Genomic DNA, 21,940 nt, shown 5'->3' with positions numbered 1-21,940 from the left:
TAGATTATACTTCATACACTCTGAGGAGTAATAATGACACTTGAAGAGGGGTAGGGGGTTAGGAGTCAAGTGTTAATGCAGTTTTGAAAAAGGTGCTTGAAGTAATTTTTCTGAAAACTGTCAGAGAAGAAGGCTGAGGCAGGGATGTAAAAGCAGTCCTATAAGGCTATTCAAATGTTCCTGTTAGGAAATGAAGGATTCTGGGGTTGTCTCGTCATCTCTGTGCATTGAGAATAACAAGATGACGTAAAGTGGTTATTGTTATATAATAGGGAATTTCTTCACTAATGGTATAATGTGTGAGTCACCCAAAACAAACAAAAATATGCTGAAATATTACAATGTGTTACTGAGAAACTGGCAGATTAAAATGCAATCAGTGTTATCATTCAAATACAGCTGATCCATGTTTTACGTATTATTGGTTTTAAACAGTCATCTCCCTATAAATGATGGATCAATCACAATCACTGCAAAGTAACTTGTAACTAAGGCTGATAATTAAACACTTTGGTGGTGACTGTGGTGGTGGAGTAGTGTCAAAATATATGTATATAGTGCATATGAGAAAAGAAAATCAAGGCGTGATGGACATTTTTAAAATTGTTATTCCAGAGTAGTTAAAAACACCATGTCCAAACAAGGGAGAAAAAATCTAAACAAAACACCCACACTAGTTCCTATGATTTAGAATTAGCATATCTTGGCTGTGATTGTGCATGGTTATGCATTAACGGCTCAATGCTCTGACACGCTCCTTCTCAGTAGCTGTGCGCTCAGGCTGGGAGGCACGCTGGAGTGGCCGACACAGGGATTAACAGGACCGAGCGTTACATGGCCGTGATACCTGTAGAGCACTCGCGAACAGAGCGGTGCTTACAAATGACTGCTGCACAATTTTCTGTTGCTTTTTGCTGCCTTGCTGTGTTTCCCAGAATAAAACGGACTTGTGTAAGGCAGCAGAGCTCAGCAAGGCACAGCAAAGGACTTGCGAGAGACAGATCCACTTCTGTGAGGTGAGGTATAATTTTGAGCATTGATCCTTGTTCTCTTCATCTTCAGTGAGCCTGCTCTCATATGCCGATTCAAGGCTTTTCTGTTTTTGTGCCCTCCTCCGGAGCCTGTCATCATTGTGACATGCTGCTTCGAAACCCTCTTGTCAGCTATCGAACGGCTCATTCTGGCTCTTAGCTGTGGATGAGACAGGGACACTGGCCAGGATGGAGAGATGAGTGAAACTGTGCTGGGGATTTGGATCACTATATTGGTGGGTGTGGAAGTAAGTCCAGGACACCTGGATGTATTTCTGGATGGAGATTTTTATCCATGGAGAACAGTTCAGTTAACCCTGATTTCTCAGCACAAGACCTCAGTGGCTTTCCATTCAACGATGTCCCTGAAATGTGAGCTTTTGCTGCAAAGGAGAACTGGTTAAGGTCTGTAACATCTAGTGCTACCTGAAGAGCTCGTTCACTGACTTCTGCCAGCAGGTGCCATGGCTGACTCTCACTTGTCTGGGACCTTAGGGAGCTACAACGGCAGCTCCACCAGCGCCTGGAACATCACCGGCAGCGGCCCTTGGTTGTTAGCTTTTATGCTGACCATCATCATCCTAATGACCATCTGTGGCAACATGTTGCTAATTGCGTTGGTGTTTGCCCATCGCTCTCTGCGCTGCACCTCAAACTGCTTCCTGGTGTCTCTGTTCTTCTCCGATCTAATGGTGGCATTGGTGGTCATGCCCCCAGCTATGCTCAACGTTCTGTGCGGGGCCTGGGTGCTGTGGCCTGCGTTTTGCCCGGTTTGGCTTTGCTTTGATGTGATGTGCTGCAGCGCGTCCATCCTGAACCTGTGCTTGATCAGCCTGGACCGCTACCTCTTCATCATCTCGCCCCTGCGCTATAAGCAGAGGATGACCCCGCCTCGGGCGTTAATCCTTGTAGGGGCTGCTTGGGGGCTAGCAGCGTTGGCTTCCTTCCTGCCCATTCAGATGAAATGGCACAGCTTGGGCCACAGGAGCGGACACTCATCTGTTCTTGGGGTCAGCACTGGGAACATCAGCTCCTACTCTGACAAACTGTACCCAGAATCCTACTTTCAGCTGTCACCTTCAGGTGGCCTTTCTTTCCAGTGTCGTCTGCGGGTGACCCTGCCCTTTGCTCTGGTGGCATCTGTGCTCACCTTCTTTCTGCCCTCCAGTGCCATTTGTTTCACCTACTGCCGGATCCTTCTGGTGGCACGCAGGCAGGCGAAGAGGGTGGCGGCGCTGAGCCACCCGCCTCACCCGCACCCTTCTCTCGGAGAACCCTCCCGGCCTCCTTCGCCGGGCATTGCAGCAGGGCAAGCTCAGCAGGACGGAGATGACTGCAGCCATTTGGAGCCTCCTGTGTCACAAAACATGCCGGTAAGAAAAAGAGACACCAAACAGTTAAATGTAACAGAGCGAAGGCTGTCAGTGTATTGCTGCCGACCAAATAATAACAAAAAGCACAGAAAAGGATGAATGGATGAAAAGGATAAGCCTAAAGCCTTACCTATGAATCTATTGACATGAAACTCTCTCGGCATAGTAAGGACATTGTGGTGATGTTAAAGACTGTTGCTAAGAGGTGGAAAGTGTCCTTGAATGTGAACATTTAAAGAGCAGGATTCAAATCAATGGTAGGAATGCAGCTCAAACGTGTCCTTATTTTATTCGATTTTTACTGGCTATGTCTTTTATGAAATTAAAACTGTGAAAAAGAAGAGAGGAAGTACACAGTGTTAAAAATAATTCTGCAGATAGTAAATGAACTGAAAACAAGTTTGCTCTTTAGCGACTCAGGTGAAAGGAGCAAGGCATCAAGCCTTTAAAATCAGCATCTTCACTGTATCCTCCATATCATGTATCAGCTTGTTCCAGCTCTTGGATGCAAACCTCTGAGGAGCTCGGTGATATTTAACTACACAGTCTCTGTTTATAATGACTGAAATGACAGTACAGTATACAGTATTCTTAAGATGAAGTGAATAAATATGTTTCCGCAAACTCTGAAAATTATTTTGATTTGACAAAAAGGAAGAACTCAAGCAAAACCACTAATCAAACAAATACAATGGTGTGCAAAAGTCTTGAGCCAGCACTTATTTCTTTATAATTTGCTTCCAAGGAGCCAGACTTTCTTTAGACTTTCTGAAGGACTTTCAAAGTTTTTCTCATTGCTTCCTTTTTCGCTCATTTACTTTCCATTTTTTGTGCCTTACCATTTTTAGGAATGTAATTTTGTTTGTTAAGCGACTTGCATCAGTAGCAACAGATGTAATGGAGTGATGAGTCCAGAGAAAGCTGGAGGCTCTGTCATGGTTTGGTACTGCATTTTATACTTGGTTTGGGATACTTTGTCAACACGGATGGAATAATGAACATAGAAAAGTGTTGTCAGATTTTGTTTCACCATGCATGACAGCATGACAATGATCCCAAACACACTACCAATGCAGTAAAAGCATGCCTGGATAGAAAAACACACAATGGAACACTACCAGTCATGGATTGGCCTCCCCAGAGCCCGAACCTCAACATTACTGCAGCAGTGTGGGATGATCTAGAGAGAAAGGACAGCAACATCTAAAGTAGAACTTTGATTGTCCTTCAAGAAGCCTGGAGAAAACTTGGCTTAGAAAGCTCGGCTGTGTTGAAGAATAAAGATGGTCATGCCAAATACTGACTTTCAAAGTAATCAGAAGTTTGCATTTTAAATTATTTTCTTGCATGTTTGCACTTTTCAATAAATTGGAGCACATATTGACAGTTTTTATGCCAAAGTATTTTTAAATATGAGATGTGGCTCAAGACTTTTGGACAAACTGCAAAGGGAGCCAAAATGGATTTGAATAACTAATGCCAAAGAGGATTTACATGATATCAGTGCTTGTTGAGATTAAGGATCTGTATTATACCCACCTGTCCACAGCCGTCAGTGAACAGCGAGCGTCGCCTGGCTCACAGGCAGGGTCGGAGGGCACTCAAGGCCAGTCTGACTCTGGGAGTCCTCTTGGGACTCTTCTTCAGTGCTTGGCTGCCTTTCTTCATCACCAACATGGCAGAGGTCAGTAGGAGTACCGGAGGCTGTCTCCATCACTAATGACACAGAGATGTCATAGAGGAAAAAAATGCATCTGCTACATAAACATATGTAAAGGAATTATTAAATAGTTTGTGATCAGATGAGCTAGAAAAGAAAAATAATTTCATTCAATCCACGTTAGCTTCACATATATGCAACATCCCTGAGCATCTTAGTCTTTATTAAGACTCAGTGCATCTATCTCAGTGATTCAGAGGTACTCTCACAATTTTATAAACATGGTGGGCACGAAAAGAGTGTGAAATACATGAAAAAAAGAAGAAAAAAAGCGAGAAAAAAACACTTGGATACTGATCTATTTTTGTGTTGGCCAGCCTTGGCGTCACAGCCTTGCCAGGCGATCTAACGAGGAAATAGATTGGCATTTCAGCTTTGTGTGGCTGACTCATTCCTAAAGCCTCGAAAACAGCCTACAAAAGTACCATTTATAATTGGTACTCTTTTCAAAGTGATTTCGATCTGATTAGACTGAATGAATATACACACTTATTACTCAGCAAACAAACAAGGAGGACCCCGAAAAACCTCGCCGAGAGTAAACGAATGTCAGAAAACAGCTTAATCTAAATTGGTAATGACACTTGTCCTGTTTTTTTCAAGCTTTCAGTGATCCAGTCATTTTGATTTCCCATCTGTGCCCTCTCACTTCTCCCCTGCATAACACAGAGCACAGAGACTTGACTGTGCCTGCGCTCTCCTTTCTTTTTCGCACTCAATGTGGTGTGTGAAACGAACTCCCCCCATTTCTGTCCCATTCCCACCGCCTCCCTGCCTCATCTTGATAGTATTGGAAGCTCTCCTCTAACAGCTGTCCCCTTCTTCACTGTCGCTCCCCAAACCTACTGGTTATTTTCAAGATCAGTTTTCTTAACAGCCAGACAGAGAAAAAAAACGATGCATCTATGTACCGACTTCTCAAAGTAAATAAATCATACATCTAGGGCTGCACACATACAGAGTGTTTTTAGGGTAAAACGCATGACATTGAGTCGATTTTAAAAATGTCAATTAATTGAATTAATTACATCTATTGAAAAATGTATGTGCAATACACCCGTGTATGTGTGCGCATGTATTATTAATTTTCTATGTAAATGTAATTTTAATTCATTTTATTTCAACAATTTCATAATAAACAAATAAATGTGGGCTGTAAATTAGGTCAATAAAAATATACAACTTGGCAAAAAAATGTGCTTATTAAACTAATAAACATTCAATAGATGTTATAATGTAATAAAGCTAATACACAAGCATGTTCTTTCATTCATTGCCCGTTGTTTATAGTCTTCTACTTCCTTGGCTTTGTGTTACATTGTAATGTTTGTTGATGCATTATCATCTGTGTCTGTGCACACATCTGTGCATGATATGAAAACACATTTACTTTAAGAGATTAGTTTTTTCCTAATGTTTTACTAATTCTTTCTTATATTTAGGTACAATCTGGCAGTACTGGTGCATTTAACAACTAAATCAATCTTTTATGAGTACAATTTTGCACTAGTTGCAGCATGTGGCAGTGCATATTTGTGTCATCTAATAGCTGTTATTCATTTTCTCCATTTATGTTTTATGTGTTTTTGTATTAAACTTTTTCTCTTACATTAAGTTGTTAAACCCTAACGCCTGCATTGCCTTGTCACCATCCTCATCCAGGCAGTGTGTGAGTGCGTCCCCCTTGCGCTCTTTGACGCCATAACCTGGCTGGGCTACTGCAACAGTACGATCAACCCCATCATCTACCCGCTGTTCATGAGAGACTTCAAGCGAGCTCTGGGGAAGCTGTTGCCCTGCTGTTCTTCGCGGTCGCCCCGAAGACCCTCACCGGCGCTCTCGCTCTCTCTGCGTAACTCGGGAGAGCCCAACATTGCCAGCAACCCACCCTCACCTCTGGCTTCTGACCCCACGCACCCGCCCGCCACCGCCACTGATGCTGTCAATCTGCTGGATGCCGAGCACGCTGGGCTTGAGTTGCCTCTCCTTCTCCCCAACCAGGTTGACACTTTGGACTGAATAGTACTTAAAGATAGCTTATAGGGTATATCAGGGTTTACAGTGGAAAAGCGCGACAGCTGGTAACAATCTGACTTATTCACTGTGAGGCTTGGGCTGAAGAGACATTGAAAAAGAATCTATTTATTTTATGCTCACATTCTGTTAGGTCTACTCGCTCTCAGCCAGTGTCAGGGTCAACAATATTTCCAATTGTCAGTGCCAGTGGAGAATGCAATTCTATAGTAAGCTGTGAATCACTACTGTGAGAGTCTTATAGAACAGGACAGGAAAAAAGCCTCATAGAGAAGACATATTTGTGGAATCACTGCTATCTATATGGAATCACACTATATATAATATCCCAAACCAAGCAAACAGAAACTATTTCAACCGGAAACACACAAAACATGACTGCTTTTTAATGCTCATAGCACATTTGTAAAATAAATTATGACCATATTTACATTTTTATAAAAAAAAAAGTTATCTACAATAACCAAAATTATCATTCAATCAATACATCTAAACCCGTGTTTAAGCAGTCAAACAAAACACTTCATTTGGGGGATTTCCACTAGAAGCTGCCGTATGTGTGTGTGTCGATTCTTGTGCAGTCTCTTTCGTGTCACTTTGTTGAGAATGGAATGAATATTTTCTCCAATAACAAAAAACAAAAAAACAAAAATCCAAACAAACAAACTTGAGAAGAGTTTACAAGGAAGCAGCCGGTCCAGTAACATGCTCTTTACAAGTTTGGCCGCCTTCACTTGTGCGAGTTCTCTGTAGTCCAATGTGTGTCATCCCAGCTCCATGATATGTGTTCATTATCCCGGTCGTCCTTGTCTACACCGTCACACCGGACATTCACATCAGTGGCTGTGATGTTATTAGGAGCCTTCTCGTCTGAAATACGAGGTGAATTTTTCTGCGGTGACATTTTGCTGTCTGATTCTGTATCGTTTAATGAGTCCAGCAGATCTGAAATATCAGGGATATCCCAACCGTCAGCAGTCTCCTCCGTCTCTGCCAACTCTTTGGCATCTCTGCTTTGTTGCGTCTCAGGCTTCTCAGTGTGGTTTTGTGTCTCGGCCGCTTGTCGCTCATTGGTGGTTTGGCCAGCGATGTCCACCGTCCCCTTTGCCACTGTTACATATTGAGGAATTGCAAAAGAGGTTCCCGGCACTTCTTTAGTGGGAACTCCTACTGCTACCAAGATGGTGTCCATCTGACGCATGTAGTCCAAGTGACCTTTAACCTAGGAGGCAGGAATACAGTGCTATTATCCATGATTAAAACCTCATTCGTATACTACCTATTTTTTGTTCTTTTAAAGAAACATTTAGGCACTAATGTGTTATTTTGTACGATTCATTTATCCTGTTCTCCTCATTACATGACCGGGTATGTGCTGTATGGTGCTTCAGACATGTCAGGTATCTTTTTACTGCTGTGGTTTAAACCTTTACTCGAGTAACATGTGAAACCTCTAATGCTTTACTTGGAGCTACTACAGATGATGAGTAGTTGTGTTGACTTGAATGTTAGTAGAAAATCATTGCTGTGATGTGAAACAGACCAGCGGGGGCCTTGTTTTTCATAAATTTCAGCTATATTTAAACAAAACAACTCTTTCTTTTAATATGCTAATAAAACAGTATTTAATATTGCTGCCTCACTTACAGAAACCTAAATCTTATTGGAAAACCTTCAATTTTTGTATTAAGTATTAAATAAATGTTTCTTCCAGAAGTAAGATGTAAAGTTGCAGTGATCCATCGTCTCAAATACCTGTCTGTAACAGTTTTGCTCTGTTTATTCCTTTAATCCCTACTCCTAAAAGACCCCTTTTAACTTATTATTTTGGTTTCAGACCCAATAGCTCAGTCATACATAGTGCACACTGGTTCTCAGGTTTCTTTTCCACTAATGTAAGCTCTTTATTTATTGTTTTCAGCCAAGTACTAACTGACAAGCCACAGTGGTTAACTCCACATGATCTGGATTTGGCAGACATTTTAACACCAGGTGCTTTTCCTGATAAAACCCCAACAGGATTTGTGTCTCTCCTGGGATTAAACTGGAGATCTTTTGCTTGTTAGTCAGTTGTGTAAACCACGACACCATGAGCTTTTAAATCTAGTAAAAAATATGTTTTTTTAAATTGCAGTAATAAAATGAGGCACAGTGTTTCCCTTACCTTCCTCAGATCAGTTATTAGAGAGTAAAGGGGTCACACAAGGATCGCTGCTTTCTTTGTGTTTGCAGAAACACTGCTGCCATGTTTTGAACAAAAATCCTGATTCGTGATGTCACTGGATACTTAAGCTGAGAGCTTACAACAGTTGCTGCGTCCAGTTATTTTAGAAATGATCCATTACTGATGCATATTTTTATATTGACAATGAAGAAACCTTACCTTCTGCTGTACTCCAAAGTACCCTTAATGGTACTAGTACTCCAATGTGGATAACAGCAGAAGACAGTTAGCGACTAGCTGGGGTGTATAGCAGGTTTAACAGGCTGAAAACTCTTGACTCTAACCCTGAACACTGAGGTCATTATATCTGAGAGGGGAAACTTTTCAATTAAATCTGACCGTGTTCACCCTGATCAACAATGGACCTCAGCGAGCAAGAGTCACCATGGCAACTGGTAAATAAAAAGCAGAGCCTCCATGTTATTCCAGTAGGGCCAGAAATACAATTGTATGCCAGTGCAGACCATGACATTTATTTAAAATGTTAAAAAAGCATGTCATCCACTAAGCCATTGTTTATCAGACTTGAAATTATGAAGTTTTAAACATAATCATTCAGCTGTTACTCTGATAACAGCAGCTCAAGATGGAAATCAAAAAGATACGACAGAGTCAGACCCAGGAATAATCAATTTGGTTATTAGTAGTAGAAGAGATGTCTGCATTTGATGTGAATGTTGAGATGTTGTTTTTAAATTTAAAGACTACATTTACTGAAGTTTGATCTATTGATCACTATCCTGTGTGTGTCTAAAGCTTCAAACTCCAGGAGCACACATGGAGTTTAATTTAGCCTTCTTTCAGGAGCAGGAAACCCAGAGTTTCCAGTGAACCTGTTTTCCTGAACAGTCCCCAGGTGATCGCTGCGGTGTATTTGCTTTGCGCTTAAACATCCAGATGGTTCCCTCAGGAGTCAAAGGAGACGACACTCACGCTCACTCTGTATCTGCTTGATGTGTAAATAGCAAGTGTTTTGTATAACAACTTTACAGGGTGAAAATATGTCAGTGTTGTGTTTGATGTGACAAAACTTATATAAGCTGTGGATTAGGGCTGTGCAAAAGCAAATCTGGAAACGCACAGCTACCTGATGTGATGGTTATGTGGTATGAAATCAAAAGTCAATGTTCCTTTTGAAATGTCATGCATGAATATGGAAGAGTAGCTACAGATCTTTTGTCTGAATTTCTTCTCATGTAGGAATGAGCTACTTCATTTCCCTCTCATGAATTATTCAGGTGCTGCTTCTATTATTTCAAAAACATAAATTGACCCCCTAACAGACCAAATTTGAGACAATGCACTGCATGTGGTTTTTGTTACTCTTTGAATACTTTAAAATTCCAGTTCCTTTACCTTCAGCCGTGTTTTAATTTACCAAGGTGTACTTCATCAGATTTCAAACACAGGCTCTGACTCACCACTGAGGAAAGATCCACATTGATTATGCGCTGATCCTGGATGTTGATTGGGTGCAGGCCAGCAACAGACAGCTGTGCAGCTGAACTTCGGTACAAGAATCCCAGGAGCCAGTCCCCTCTGATAGGTATGTAGATCAGAGAGTCCTTTATTCATGCAGTCATTGAAAAATACATCTTGCTGCTGTGACAGTCGTTTGCAAAGTTGCATGAGGAACATAAATGGACTCAGCTCACCTACTGGCTAAATAATTACTACAACAAAAGCATAAAGCATCTGCAAGCATTACTGTTAAAAAAAAGGTTTCATTTCTGGATTTCTAAATCAGGAAAGAACTCTTCCTTACCTGGAGTATCCGTTTACTATTTTTCCAGCTACTACTCTTGCCATTCTCTCCCAGGCCTTCTCAGATCCATCTACTGGGGCCCCCAGGAGGACCACATCCTCCACTACTCCTTCACTACCTGAGGATTCAAAAACAACACAGATGAATTTTTAGAGTCTGAAAAATGCGGGATACAAAGTAGAAATGTATCCATCATCAACCTCTAATTGCACCTCGGTCACTGGCGAGCTCCTGCAGGCAGTAATAGATAACTCGAGCTCCAAGACTGAAACCTATGAGGCTGACGGGCCGCTTCCCCTTCAAACACATGAAAGGAATGGTGAGTAGCTTTAATTTTCCTGCTGTTTAGTGAACACAGGCATATTCATAGTAAAGAAAAACAATTTAGAGAAGCAATGAATGTAGCGAATAACAGAGTCATCCTGGTTAATGTAATCCGGTGAACAGTGTGTACACAGGCACCACAGGTGAAGCGCACACATGTTGCTGCATGCCATACAGCCTTCTTTCTTCTAAGGCTTTGAAATTCTACTGCATCGAGCAGATGAAAGGTGAGAAGTGATGTGGCGATAAGATTGTATTAACAAAGATACCAAATAAAAGGCTACCTGCTGTCGGCTTCTCAAAACCTGTGCCAGGTGTTTCCCCACCTCGGCGGAACGGTTCAGACAAACACACCAGGGGTTGTCGATGACGCTGGCTGCTGCCAGCAAAGACGCAGGCCACGTCAACGCCGTCACAATCCCTGATGGGAATTGTTAGAAAGCAGTCGAAACTGTAAAGGATGACTACTGGTTCCAAAGGTTACTCACATCCCATCAGCTCACATCAGATAACACCAACAAGAGCTTCTTGCACAGCGGTCCTACCTGACAGCACAGTGTACTTTAGGGCTTCCTGAGCCACCATGCTGACCAGCCCATCCAAGAGAGACGTCATGGCTGAGCCCAGATCCCTGAGGAAGCGTGACTCCCACACTAGGCAGTACTGTTCCCCACACTCGCCCAAACTGCACCACGGGGCCTGGAACGAATCTGGAACACAGCAGTCGTGTTTATTGTGGTTGATCAACTAAGCTGCACTTGTATTTGAAGTATTTTTTTAATTTGTTCTTTTATTTTTGTTAGCTGTTTTTTACGTGTAGGTGGTTCACAAATTCCTTTGGGGTTGCGTCAGGGAGGCCATGCGGTGTAAAAAAAAAAAATCAGCCAAATCAAACATGCAGACCTCACCGCTGTGGCGACCCCTTGTGAATAAGGGAGCAAGCGAAAGTAGCATTTTATGTGTAGGTGGTTCTAAATTGAGTAAAAGAGCGTACGTATTAGTGATGGAATGGAGCTGCAGGAATACAGCTGCATTGTTTTATGTAAAAACACATCATAAGTGGCTTGTTTGTATAATCTCTGCTAGAGTAGATTCAGAACATTATGTACAGAACTTTACTAGGGTTGACCACATCCGCTTGTTTATCAGCAAAAAGATCGTAGCGAATGTCTTTGACTAACGTGCTTGTTAATCTGTTTCTTTACCCCTCTGTGCATTTGGCCCTGGCACTGATTCTACTAGATTTATGCAGTGCTCTGAAAACAAACTATGCAGGATTAACTGTTCAAAGGTCACAGCACAGTCAAATTACAGCATTTGCTTCAGTTATAGAACAAATTATGTGTACATTGTTTATCACGTATAAAGGTTAACACAAAAAATGCATTCAATTATGTTCGTATTTACATATTTAAAATTTTATGAAAAAAGTTCACAGCGAGGATATAGAACAAAACTAATGGTCAGCCTTGAGGTGAATCTGGCAAACTGTCACTGTATGACTCAGGAGTGGAGAGCAGTGCTCTACTAACACTGTGTAAAGTGGGGATAGAGTCCTGCTGACATCAACTGATGACACAGTCGGGCGATAAAAGGGATACTTTGTGGATCCCCTCAATCCCACTGTCATGTCTTCCATAGAGGAAGCAGACTTCGAAGATGACAAATCCATCAATGGGTCATTGAGGTAAACAAGTCCTTGATGTATGAGGATGTATGAGAGCTCTGGATTTTGTGGTTGTTTGACTGGGCTATAAAATGTTGTATGGAGATCCCATACGGTGCTTCTGGACTGGAACACTATGGTGGTGAGCGCAGAGACTGTACTCCAATCACAATCCAGGGCAGACCCATGCATTTTGCTCTATGACAGCTAGGACAGGGTTCACCCCAACCACCTCCAGGAGCCCAAACTGGGTGAACGGTTAATTAACTGGATGGATGCATGGATAGATTTTTCAACTGCCCACACCTAATTACTGGAAACTGGAGGCGGTTGTGGCGAGACAGCAGAAGCAATACTTACTGTATTTACCACTACAGAGCCAGCCTGTCACTGCAATGGTCACATGAAGATGCTTCCCAGAATTCAATGGCAGGAATTCAAATTCTTCTATCGCCCCAACACACTTCTTCATCTTATAGCCTGGAGAGAAAATGGATTAATCCTTTAAAATGTGATACAATTCTGTTGCCTTTTGGACAATTAAAAAAAAGCAGGTCTTATCAAATTACGCTCAAATTCTAATAACTAATAATTAGTATCAGCACAGTCATCAGTGCTTTTACCTGTCAGTCCAGCCCCTGCTGCTCCGAACAGAGAGGCCATAATTGCAATGCCAGTGACCGAGCCCAGAGCAGCAGCACCTCCAGCCCCCAGCACAGCACCTGCACCTGCTGCCACCAGAGGGGCTGCCAGCCCACCTGTCACACCTGGCAAAGGCAAAAAAAATAAATAAATCAGTCAGTACAGAATACAAAAGCTAGTCAAAGCCACTATCTGTCAGCTCGAGATTTCTGATAATTTCTCTTTTGTTTTTGTTGATTTAATTATCAGCTGATTATCATTTGATTCAGGAGACTTTGAAATTCTGAAGCAAGAATAATCACCGATCACTGTTCCTCCACCCAAAGTGGCAAGTCCAATCAGGAGGTAACGCCGTAGCTTTCGCCCTCTTTCTTTCTTCCGCCGCCGTGAGGACTCCTCTCTAATTGAAAAGGACAGATCATCCTTATGTGGTGAAACATCTACTTGCTGTAAAAACAAATAACGTCACATGCCTCTTCTGGCCCATTTAAGTTGACATCTTGAACACAATTAGCTGATTGTTTATCTTCATGCTGTCATTCTGACTACAAGTGTGACTGTCATGTGCAGCCGTTGTGTGATTTTTAACAGTCTGGCACACAAGACAGTTGGCCAAATGAGCAAAGCAAAATCATTTTATCATGAAGTATCTTAAATGAACTAACATTAAATAGGTTTATAACAGAATGAAATGCCTTATCATTTGTACTCTAAACGATGAACTCAGACACATAAATGTATCATTCATCCTTTCATCCCACCATCCAAGCCATAACCTACTCGCTCTCCTCTCCCCCTTCCCTCAGCCTCTCTCCTAGTGTTTCTTCAAACTCCTCCAGCTCCTGTGGAGAGACTCGCAGCAGACAGCTGATGTGACGGATGAGAACCCTTGCCCTGGCATCATACTCGCCTGAGTACCAAAAAATGTTAAAATTGTTAAAATTGAATTTACAACAACTGTTAAAGTTTTCATCTGGCTGTTTCTTGATGACAACAGGCCTTTTAATATATATGTATGTATACACATATGTATAATGATGTTTTCTTTTAATTTGGAGTGATTAGCCTTAAAGTATGAAAATCCCTGGTTTATTCTTAAATGCCTCTTACCATCTTTGACAGAAAAAGACACCAGATCCTGTAACAGAAAACCAAAGCTGGTTAGGGATAAGAGGGTTTGCAAAGATAAATACAATGCAATATATTTTCAGCTATCAAAAACAAGCAAAAAGATCCATTGCTGTGCACTGTTGTGACCCCAGTATCACCAAACTACAAGGAGATTTGTAGTTCAGGGTCATTTATCCTCTGTAAGAGTGACAAACACCTGCGTGATGGGGGTGGTCCCTGCTGCCAGCAGAGGTTCGCCCTGCAGGGTGGAGAGGAAGGTGTCAGAGCCCTCGAAGCCTAAACCTGACAGGAAGGCTCCCATAACTGGCATCACCGACTCATCCAGATCCAACCAGTGGACTAAGGCCTGTAGGTACTGCTCCCTAAATACGCTGAAAAATAGAAGAAGCAGGCGCTACTCAGCACAAGGCCAACACTGATATTGCCATGAGGAAATTTCATGGCTCATCCTTTCATGGTTACCTATTTTCAGATCCAGGAAACAACTGGCCCAAGGAGACACCACAAAGAGCAGCATAAGCAAACCGGCTCTGTTCAGAAAACCGTCTGCCGATTATTCTCTCAGGGCTTTGGTCACATGGGCCATCTCGTGTTGTTCCTGCTCCCCCTGGGTCTGAGATGATATGGTCAAAGCTTAATGATTAACTATAACGCAAGAACTGAATTTATTTAGATTCAACTAGAAGCCAAATACACGTGTCACACTAGGAATCAATAAACTTGCAGTAATGTATTCATACATGTGGGTCAAGTGACAAGCTGTAATAATGCCATAATAATGTAGACGTTAGTTTATTATAAATGCTGTATGGTGCATTTACCTACATGCCGAATTTACCACAAGACCTCAGTAGTTTAAATGCGGGCTAATGTCACCTTTTACGGGATAACTTTAATGACATAAGAAAAAATCAGTCGTAGACTGTCCGAGCTTTGAATGCAGTTTGTTCCATGTGCCATGCTGAACTAGGTACATGTCTAACTTTGTGCCTCTCACTAGCTCTCTGATGAACTGACCCGAATTCAGCGTACTGGGGCTATTCAAATGTGATCCACTTATTTATTTATTTCAACACTTTAATCTCGCTTTTACCATATAACTTAAACCAATAAATTTTAGCAACACAAAAATTTAGCTGCTAAACAGCTGGCTGTTAGTGGCTTCTTCTCCGGTCAACTAGCTAACGGTTTACTGGGAACTTTTCACAACATTACCACTCCTATTACTTACTACTTACAATTACTACTATGGCACCAGCGAATATAGAAAACTCATTTTATGCGGTACCTGGTGCAATGTTGGCTTCCGTTCTGCTCTGTTTTTCCTCCATGGTTATTGATATCACAACTCCGCAGACTGAACTTTTGTTGCATTGACGTGTCTGATGTGAAATGCGCAAGACAAACGCGATCTAAAATGTGGTCAACTTACTTGATAAAACCAAGTATGTATGTCGTTATAACAATCAAATAATAGAATCGCTTCTAAAATTCGATTTTCTGTATTACTATAAAAACTGTTTTTGAGTCGCACCCGTGGCTGTCAAAAGTCCAACTTTAACATGTACGACGGTAAGTGAAGGTATCATTTGTTTTTCAACTTTTAAGTGACGTAACTTCCACGTACTCTGAGGAAGGTCCGTGGTATGTTCACCTGTTGTATTCGTTTGGAAGTGATTTTCGAGACACTGATTAAATATAATTATTTTTTCTAAAGTTTGGATCAGGACTGAGCAGTTAGTGCGCTCGTTTTACAAAAACTCCTGCTCCATACAAGGAGAGGAGAAATACCGATAAAGCCCTGCTTGTGACACACTGGTGTTATATAATTCTGACCAGTAGGTGTGAGTGTAGCATTTATTTTCCAACACAACCTTTTTCTGGTTCATAACCCTGCTAATGTTTGTTTTGTTTTGTTTTTTCTTCAAATTGATCATTGTGAAGTTTTTCAAAATTTGAAGAGCATGTTGTTCACATATATGTACCAACATGATCCAAGGTCCATTTATGACAGTTTGACTGCCTCCAGTGATGCTTATCCTCAGATGTAGACTGACAGTGTATGAGAAAGAGGGCTGTCTGCCAAGGACATTGTCAAAGAAGCGCATTGTAATCACTTGATCAGATGCGGCCCATGGCCAGATGTGAAACAGAGAATTACATTATTCAGTGCAGTGTTGTAAATAAATGGATTTGATCAGTGTTAAAAGCATAAAGAGAAAAGAACAGACACTTTCACAGCAGTATGCTTAAGTATATAGTGAATGTAGTATAGGATGCTAGATTAGTTCATTACAGTATAATGTGGTTTAGTAAATAAATGATTATAGATAAAAATTTTAATTACTATATTGTGCATTATATATATATATATATATATATATATATATATATATATATATATATATATATATATATAATATTACAAATTTTAGTTTAAAAAAGGGGAGGGGTGGCAGCATGGTGGTTAACGCTGATGCCTCAGAGAAGTAGAGAGAGCAGGTCCTGAGTTTGAATCCACCATCTGGCTGTGAGTTGCATGCTCCCCCTGTATCTGTGTGCTTCTCTCTGGCTATTCAGCAGATCTCTATTCAACAGACTGGTGACCCTGCTTGTATGGATAGGCTCATATGTAAATATACATATATATATATATACTTCAAACGCAAGTCTTTTGGGGGAAAGGAAGGCCAAGGCACATGATAAATGAAGTATTAAAGTAAAATGTTCAGATTAACACAGCATAACATAGCCTCCAGTCAATTTATACAAAACAAAAACTGCATGCTTCCCTAGAAACAGCTGTTCCAAGTGACCTCCGGATGAATGCACATCTTCTACAAGGTTCAGAAAAAGGTCCCTGAACCTTTTCAAACAACCGTTTGTCTTTCAGTGTATATCTTATTCTTCCTAGTGGAAGGCCTGGGAACATTTGTCTAATGTGCAACATTTGGTTCACGAGCTTTGTTTTCCCCTCATTCTTTTTCATTTTTTTACTTTCTTACTTTTTATTTCTGTTTTTATAACTGTGTTCCTCTGAACACAAAGCTGAAATAGCTCGGTTTAGTGGATCCACTTTTGAAATACTCTTCTAAGAGGTCTCTCTGACCTCGTCCCAAAATGTTTATTACACGTGTATTTTACCCAGACCTTGTATATGCACTCTGTGGTCTGTGTTATGGCTGATGTTCTCTCGTATATCTTGTGTTTGCGTGTTTGCCTTCTCACTCCTTTCCCGTCTGTGTCATCAGCTCCTCCACTTGTACTGTATACCCCCCCCCACCCCCCCACCCCACCCCAAAAAAAACAAAAAAAACCAAACAAACCCAAAAACAAAGACTAATGCAAACACAGGATATGTGAGCAAAGGTGGATTACACTCCCACCAGGTCTTTGTGTGAAAGAACAGCCAGTACAGTGTGGGTACTTTGTCATAATAATATCCGGGCCTTGTCACAGAGGAATCTCCAAACCTATGTGAGCCGTATTTGTCTGACCCTCAGAGCCATCCTGTTTATACAGCCCCAAGAGTATCATACACAAGCCTATGTATGATGTGATGATATATACAGTGGCATGTCTTTATTTATTTAATTTCTTTCTTGAATAGTTTGAATAATGATTCATACATTAAACACAGCAAGTACAGCACCGCTAATCACAGACAATATACAGATTAGAGGCACTGTAAAGAGTTGCTAAATAGGACCCCGATGACTTATCAGCCTTACAGACATAACCTTTTCAGCTTGTCTCAACTTGTAATCAGGGAAAAATAAAAGCCCAGGATATGAGTTTGAAAAACCTTGAGTGTTGAAAAGCAGTGGTAGAAAAGATAATACGAGGTGAACCGCTGCGCCGTCTTGCATAAAATTCAGGCTATGTATTTGCACACCTGCCCTCAGTGTCCCTGGCAAACACATTTCTGCTGTTACCAGCGCACCGGTGCTACTTTTTATAGCACTGCTGGGATTAAAATTAACTGTTTTACCGCTGGGCAGGCTTAACTCTGATCTATCAAATGTGTGGTCTCAGTCATGCTTGCAAAGGCAAGTACCTTGATGTGCAAATATAAATTTTTTGCAACTGCCTACATATTCCACACAGAGTGCTTTTACACAGGAGTTCAAAAATCTGCCATCTGCCTGTGTCTCCACACAAGTGCTGTAAGGAAAGGAGCATTTTCAAATCCCTGCGTTATATTTTTGATCTACTTATTTTGTCTTTAACAGTTGTGGTTTCCAAATACACTGCTGTAACCTATTTGAAATATTTCATATGTCAACTTTTTTGACATCTTTTTAAGTTACTTAGATTCTTAGAAGAACATGCTACTGAGCATGCACATAGTCTTGCCTGTGGTTTTGTGTGTTAGCCTGCTACCATTTTCAAATGTGTGGTAAGAAAAAAAAGTGTGCCTGGGGCTAAAGGGGGTTTGTCTTTCTGGTAATTCATCCCAGACTGTTGTGGAAAATATATTATTTTTGATCTTACATAGAAACTTAAGTTTGCCACCATTCAATCTGCCCATGAAATTTATACTAATGCTAGTTTTTTTATTCAAAAGCAACAATCTGCAGTTAGCGGTAAATGCAAGAAACATTAGGGGATCACAGAAGAATCATCTTCTGGGTACAGTGAATATTTAATGCCCGTCCATCCTGCATCCTGTTGATATATTGTGGTCTGGACTTAAGAGAGGACCAGTCAAAACACTTGTCTGACAGTTTTAATGTTTACATTATTGCCTAGCAGCCAATATTGACACTTTTTTTCCAACCTTGGAACTTTAGGTATTTTTTTGCACACGAACAAGACAAAGTCTTTAACCCAGCCTTCGTATCTCGCCAATCGATCACACCTGAACCAAAACCCCTCTTCCGTCTTGTACTAGAGCTGTGTGTGTACATATGTGTGTTCAGTCTTACAATGGATTACTCATTGGAAAACACACAGGCAGACAGGCAAAACTCAAGCCAGACAAGTTCAAACAAAACACCTCTCCTGTCTCCCCACTTCGCAGCGTTTTCGCTAACAGACAATGTCAGGCTTCTTCTTTCTGTCACCTCAACGCTCCACGCGAGGGGAGTTGTATGAAACCAAGACAGAGTGGAGTTTATGACCTGTGGGGCATTGTGTTGGGTGTGTATGTGCTTTTAGATGAAAGAGCAGGAAGTAAGAATTTGATAACAGAGAGAGAAATAAACTGAGCATGTGTTGTATGTGCCAAGTAGTGAAAGGCCCAGGCTTAACATGGGAGGCAGCGGATGTGGATGACAGGTGATTGCAGGGAAAGGCGGGATGGGCTGGCTGGCACAGCTGCCCTGTTTCTGTCCTTAAAGGGCTGCAGATTGTTTGTCCGACCTGGTGAGGCGTTTGCTCTTCAAGATGTCAACCTCGCAGTCACTCTTGATTTAAAGCGTCTGCAGCACGAAATGTCCTTCGGAACATTACATAAACCTTTGTGTGCATCATCTTTTCATGTGAGCACTCCTTTAGAGAACAGAGATGTAAGGGAGGGGGTTGGTTTGCCTCACTGATACCTTTGATAGGTTGCCAGGTCCTCCCCCAACTCAACCTGCCCTAACAGATTCCACTCTGGACGCACTTGTAATTACAACACATCCCTTCTTCTTTTAAACCCTCAGACATACCACAAAAGTGACTTCAGCCACATCTTGTGCATGTACGTACATATGTGTAGATCTCTGTCAGTGTACTTGTGCATTTGTATAGTATACAAATGTGTTACTAATGGTAGAAGGCATGTGAGTCTGTTGAGGAGAAAGTGCGCGGGATGAGGAGCAATAAAAGGGTGAGGAACTGAAAAGGGAGGAGAGAATGGAGAATCCAGCTGCTGTCTGCCGTGGCCAAAAGAGCAAACCGAAAGAGGGATTGTGAAAAAGAGAAAGGACAATGATAGGCATGCAATATTAAAAGCAGTTGGGGAGAGGGATATTCTGGGGAAGAATGAAAAAGAAAGAATGAAAGAAAGATTTGAGAAGACGAGGCAGGAAAGAAACTACAGGATTGACTTATTCCGTGAATACAGGCACAAACACACAGTTCAGCACAGTACTGGGCTGTGTTTGCCTGTGAATGTGAGAAAATGCTGTTACATTCAGCCAACTGTAGCCTACCATCCTCCTTCCCACAGGCCGCACGAGTGCAGCCAGCGCTCGGAGAACTCTGACATCGATGAGTCACCGCCAATGACCTTTCTCATGTGGTTTCTGAATAAGTGGGACTTTAGTATTTCTCTGCTTTTGGTAAGCATTAAAGGTTCTTTGAGCACTCTGTTCTGTTGGATGAAGACCTTTGTGTTATGCAGAATGAGAGAGCTGTGAATGGAATGACTTTTTAAAAAAAAAACTGGCTGAACTATAACAACAAAGCAGAACTCTTGTGGTCTGGGTTCCTCTATTGAGGACGTAGACCCCTTCCAAAGGACCTCAGGCTCATTAAGGGCTTCTTACATGCTGCTGTGCTGTTAAATTTACCCTTTAAATGTTCTTTCTGTCAGCTTCTTCATAAATAATAGGGTTTTTGGTTTGTTTGTTTTTTACCTCAGCTGGTAGGTGCAATTGAAAATTTGACTCTACACTGTCAGCCAGTTCTCTTAAGTTTAACCAACTCGCTGTGATGACTTTGTATTAACACCGGGCCAAAACAATGAGTGGATTTATCTTCCATCTGTAAATAAACTCTGTCTGGCAATCCTCAGCACAGTAAGACCATTGTCTGAGCCGACCTCTAAAGGAGCTGGGCCTGGTAAAAGGGCAAAACTCCAGTGACCCAACTTGGCACAGCCGAAGGCCGTATGTGAAATTTTAGTGTGGAAACATACAGTGGGTGTTGGCCTCACTAGCGTGGAGACTCGCTGGCTGTTGATTACTGCAAAACAGATGTTCTAACTAGTGAGATGGCTCTGGCTGCATACAGTTTTGCTCAAAGATAGTAAGCAGGCACGGGTGCTTCTGTCCAAACTTAAATACACAGTCTGATTTATTCTTCTGAAATCACGCAAAGAATTGGACAGTCGCTTGTGTTTAATGTAACTTGTCGTATTTGTTTGGGGAAAAGAGATGATTGAGCATTTCCCTGGATACAGTTAAATCTTAGCTTCTTGGAACACTTTGCAAAGAGCAAAGGTTTTCTAGAAGAGGGATCCTATAAAACCAGTATTGGCTCACTTTTACACTGACTGACACTTTTTGATGTAAAAGTTGAGACTTTAGGATAGGCCTTTGATTAGCTCAAAATACGAGCCACTATGGACATATACAGGATAATGGTTGGTGGGGGCAGGAAAGAAGTTCTGACGCAGAACGGGATGGGGTTGTGTTGCTCAGGAAGGCAGTGGGTACTCATCTGCACATCCCACTGATGGGAAATCCCTTAGACTTTCCTGTCTATATTTTTAGTTTAATGGCTTTATTATTTGTTTATCTTCTCAAAATCCACTGCACAGGAGGCAAAGAGGCTTCTGGGCTATACGGAACAAAACCGGTTTCCATTTGCCTGAAAAGTCCCAAGCTGGCAAGATTTTTCTGCTTTTGGAATCCATTTTATTTGTCCCTCTTATCCATCACTGTAACTACATCACACATATTCCTCTCCAAAATCAGTGTTTCATGGGGGCTTTTCTTGCAGTCTTTTTTCCACTGAGAAGAGGGCAACATTCCTGCTCGTCTTCCAGAAATCTGCATAAGAGTTTGCTGTGAACCAAACCTTAAATACCATAGACTGACAAGAAGGCAGAGAAAAACACTGGCAAATATAACTCTGTGGAATTCTACTTAACCATCAAAAAGTGGCATTCCTATAAGCAGCCAAATCCTCTGCTGACAAATTTTTAAGGGGTAGCCACAATCACTGTAGGCCAAATTTACAAGAGACTATTAAAGGAGCAGTAGCTGGAGCTGCTTAAAAATTGTTTTCAGGCTTCCTGTTATCCCGCTCTGAGTGTTGTGATGAACAAAATGTTGTAAACTCTTCCATTGCCTCGATGACATCTTACTGTATTCGCC

The 21,940-nt window shown here is 41.5% G+C and overlaps 2 protein-coding genes across 3 annotated transcripts; one reads left to right on the top strand and one right to left on the bottom strand.

The window, feature by feature from the left end:
- The first annotated feature begins 1,411 nt into the window (after positions 1–1,411).
- Positions 1,412–6,315, top strand: htr6 (5-hydroxytryptamine (serotonin) receptor 6). Its single transcript, XM_086277830.1, has 3 exons — positions 1,412–2,404; positions 3,954–4,088; positions 5,787–6,315. Exons 1-3 carry the CDS (start codon positions 1,496–1,498, stop codon positions 6,141–6,143), a joined length of 1,401 nt encoding a protein of 466 aa, XP_086133956.1. The 5' UTR covers positions 1,412–1,495; the 3' UTR covers positions 6,144–6,315.
- On the bottom strand, positions 6,247–15,457 carry tmco4 (transmembrane and coiled-coil domains 4). 2 transcript variants are annotated; one of them, XM_086277828.1, is made up of 14 exons: positions 15,199–15,457; positions 14,373–14,523; positions 14,107–14,281; positions 13,890–13,917; positions 13,560–13,689; positions 13,082–13,179; positions 12,761–12,904; positions 12,498–12,617; positions 11,017–11,181; positions 10,756–10,892; positions 10,348–10,444; positions 10,148–10,265; positions 9,804–9,921; positions 6,247–7,380 (listed from the first exon to the last, which is right to left on the bottom strand). In XM_086277828.1, the coding sequence occupies exons 1-14, from the start codon at positions 15,239–15,241 to the stop codon at positions 6,889–6,891; spliced, it is 2,016 nt and encodes a 671-aa protein (XP_086133954.1). In that variant the 5' UTR covers positions 15,242–15,457; the 3' UTR covers positions 6,247–6,888. The 2 variants fall into 2 exon arrangements, with proteins under 2 accessions (XP_086133954.1, XP_086133955.1); XM_086277829.1 differs by having other exon boundaries at positions 10,360–10,444; positions 15,199–15,456.
- Positions 15,458–21,940: the final 6,483 nt, after the last annotated feature.

Source organism: Aulonocara sp. 'chitande type north' Nkhata Bay, linkage group LG20 (assembly GCF_057382095.1).
Source record: "Aulonocara sp. 'chitande type north' Nkhata Bay isolate Kocher_YH1m ecotype deep benthic linkage group LG20, A_spYH_male_GT1.1, whole genome shotgun sequence".
Taxonomy (NCBI): Eukaryota; Metazoa; Chordata; class Actinopteri; order Cichliformes; family Cichlidae; genus Aulonocara; species Aulonocara sp. 'chitande type north' Nkhata Bay.
The sequence above is the reverse complement of the archived record's forward strand: the minus strand, read 5'-3'. Positions and strand labels throughout refer to the sequence as shown.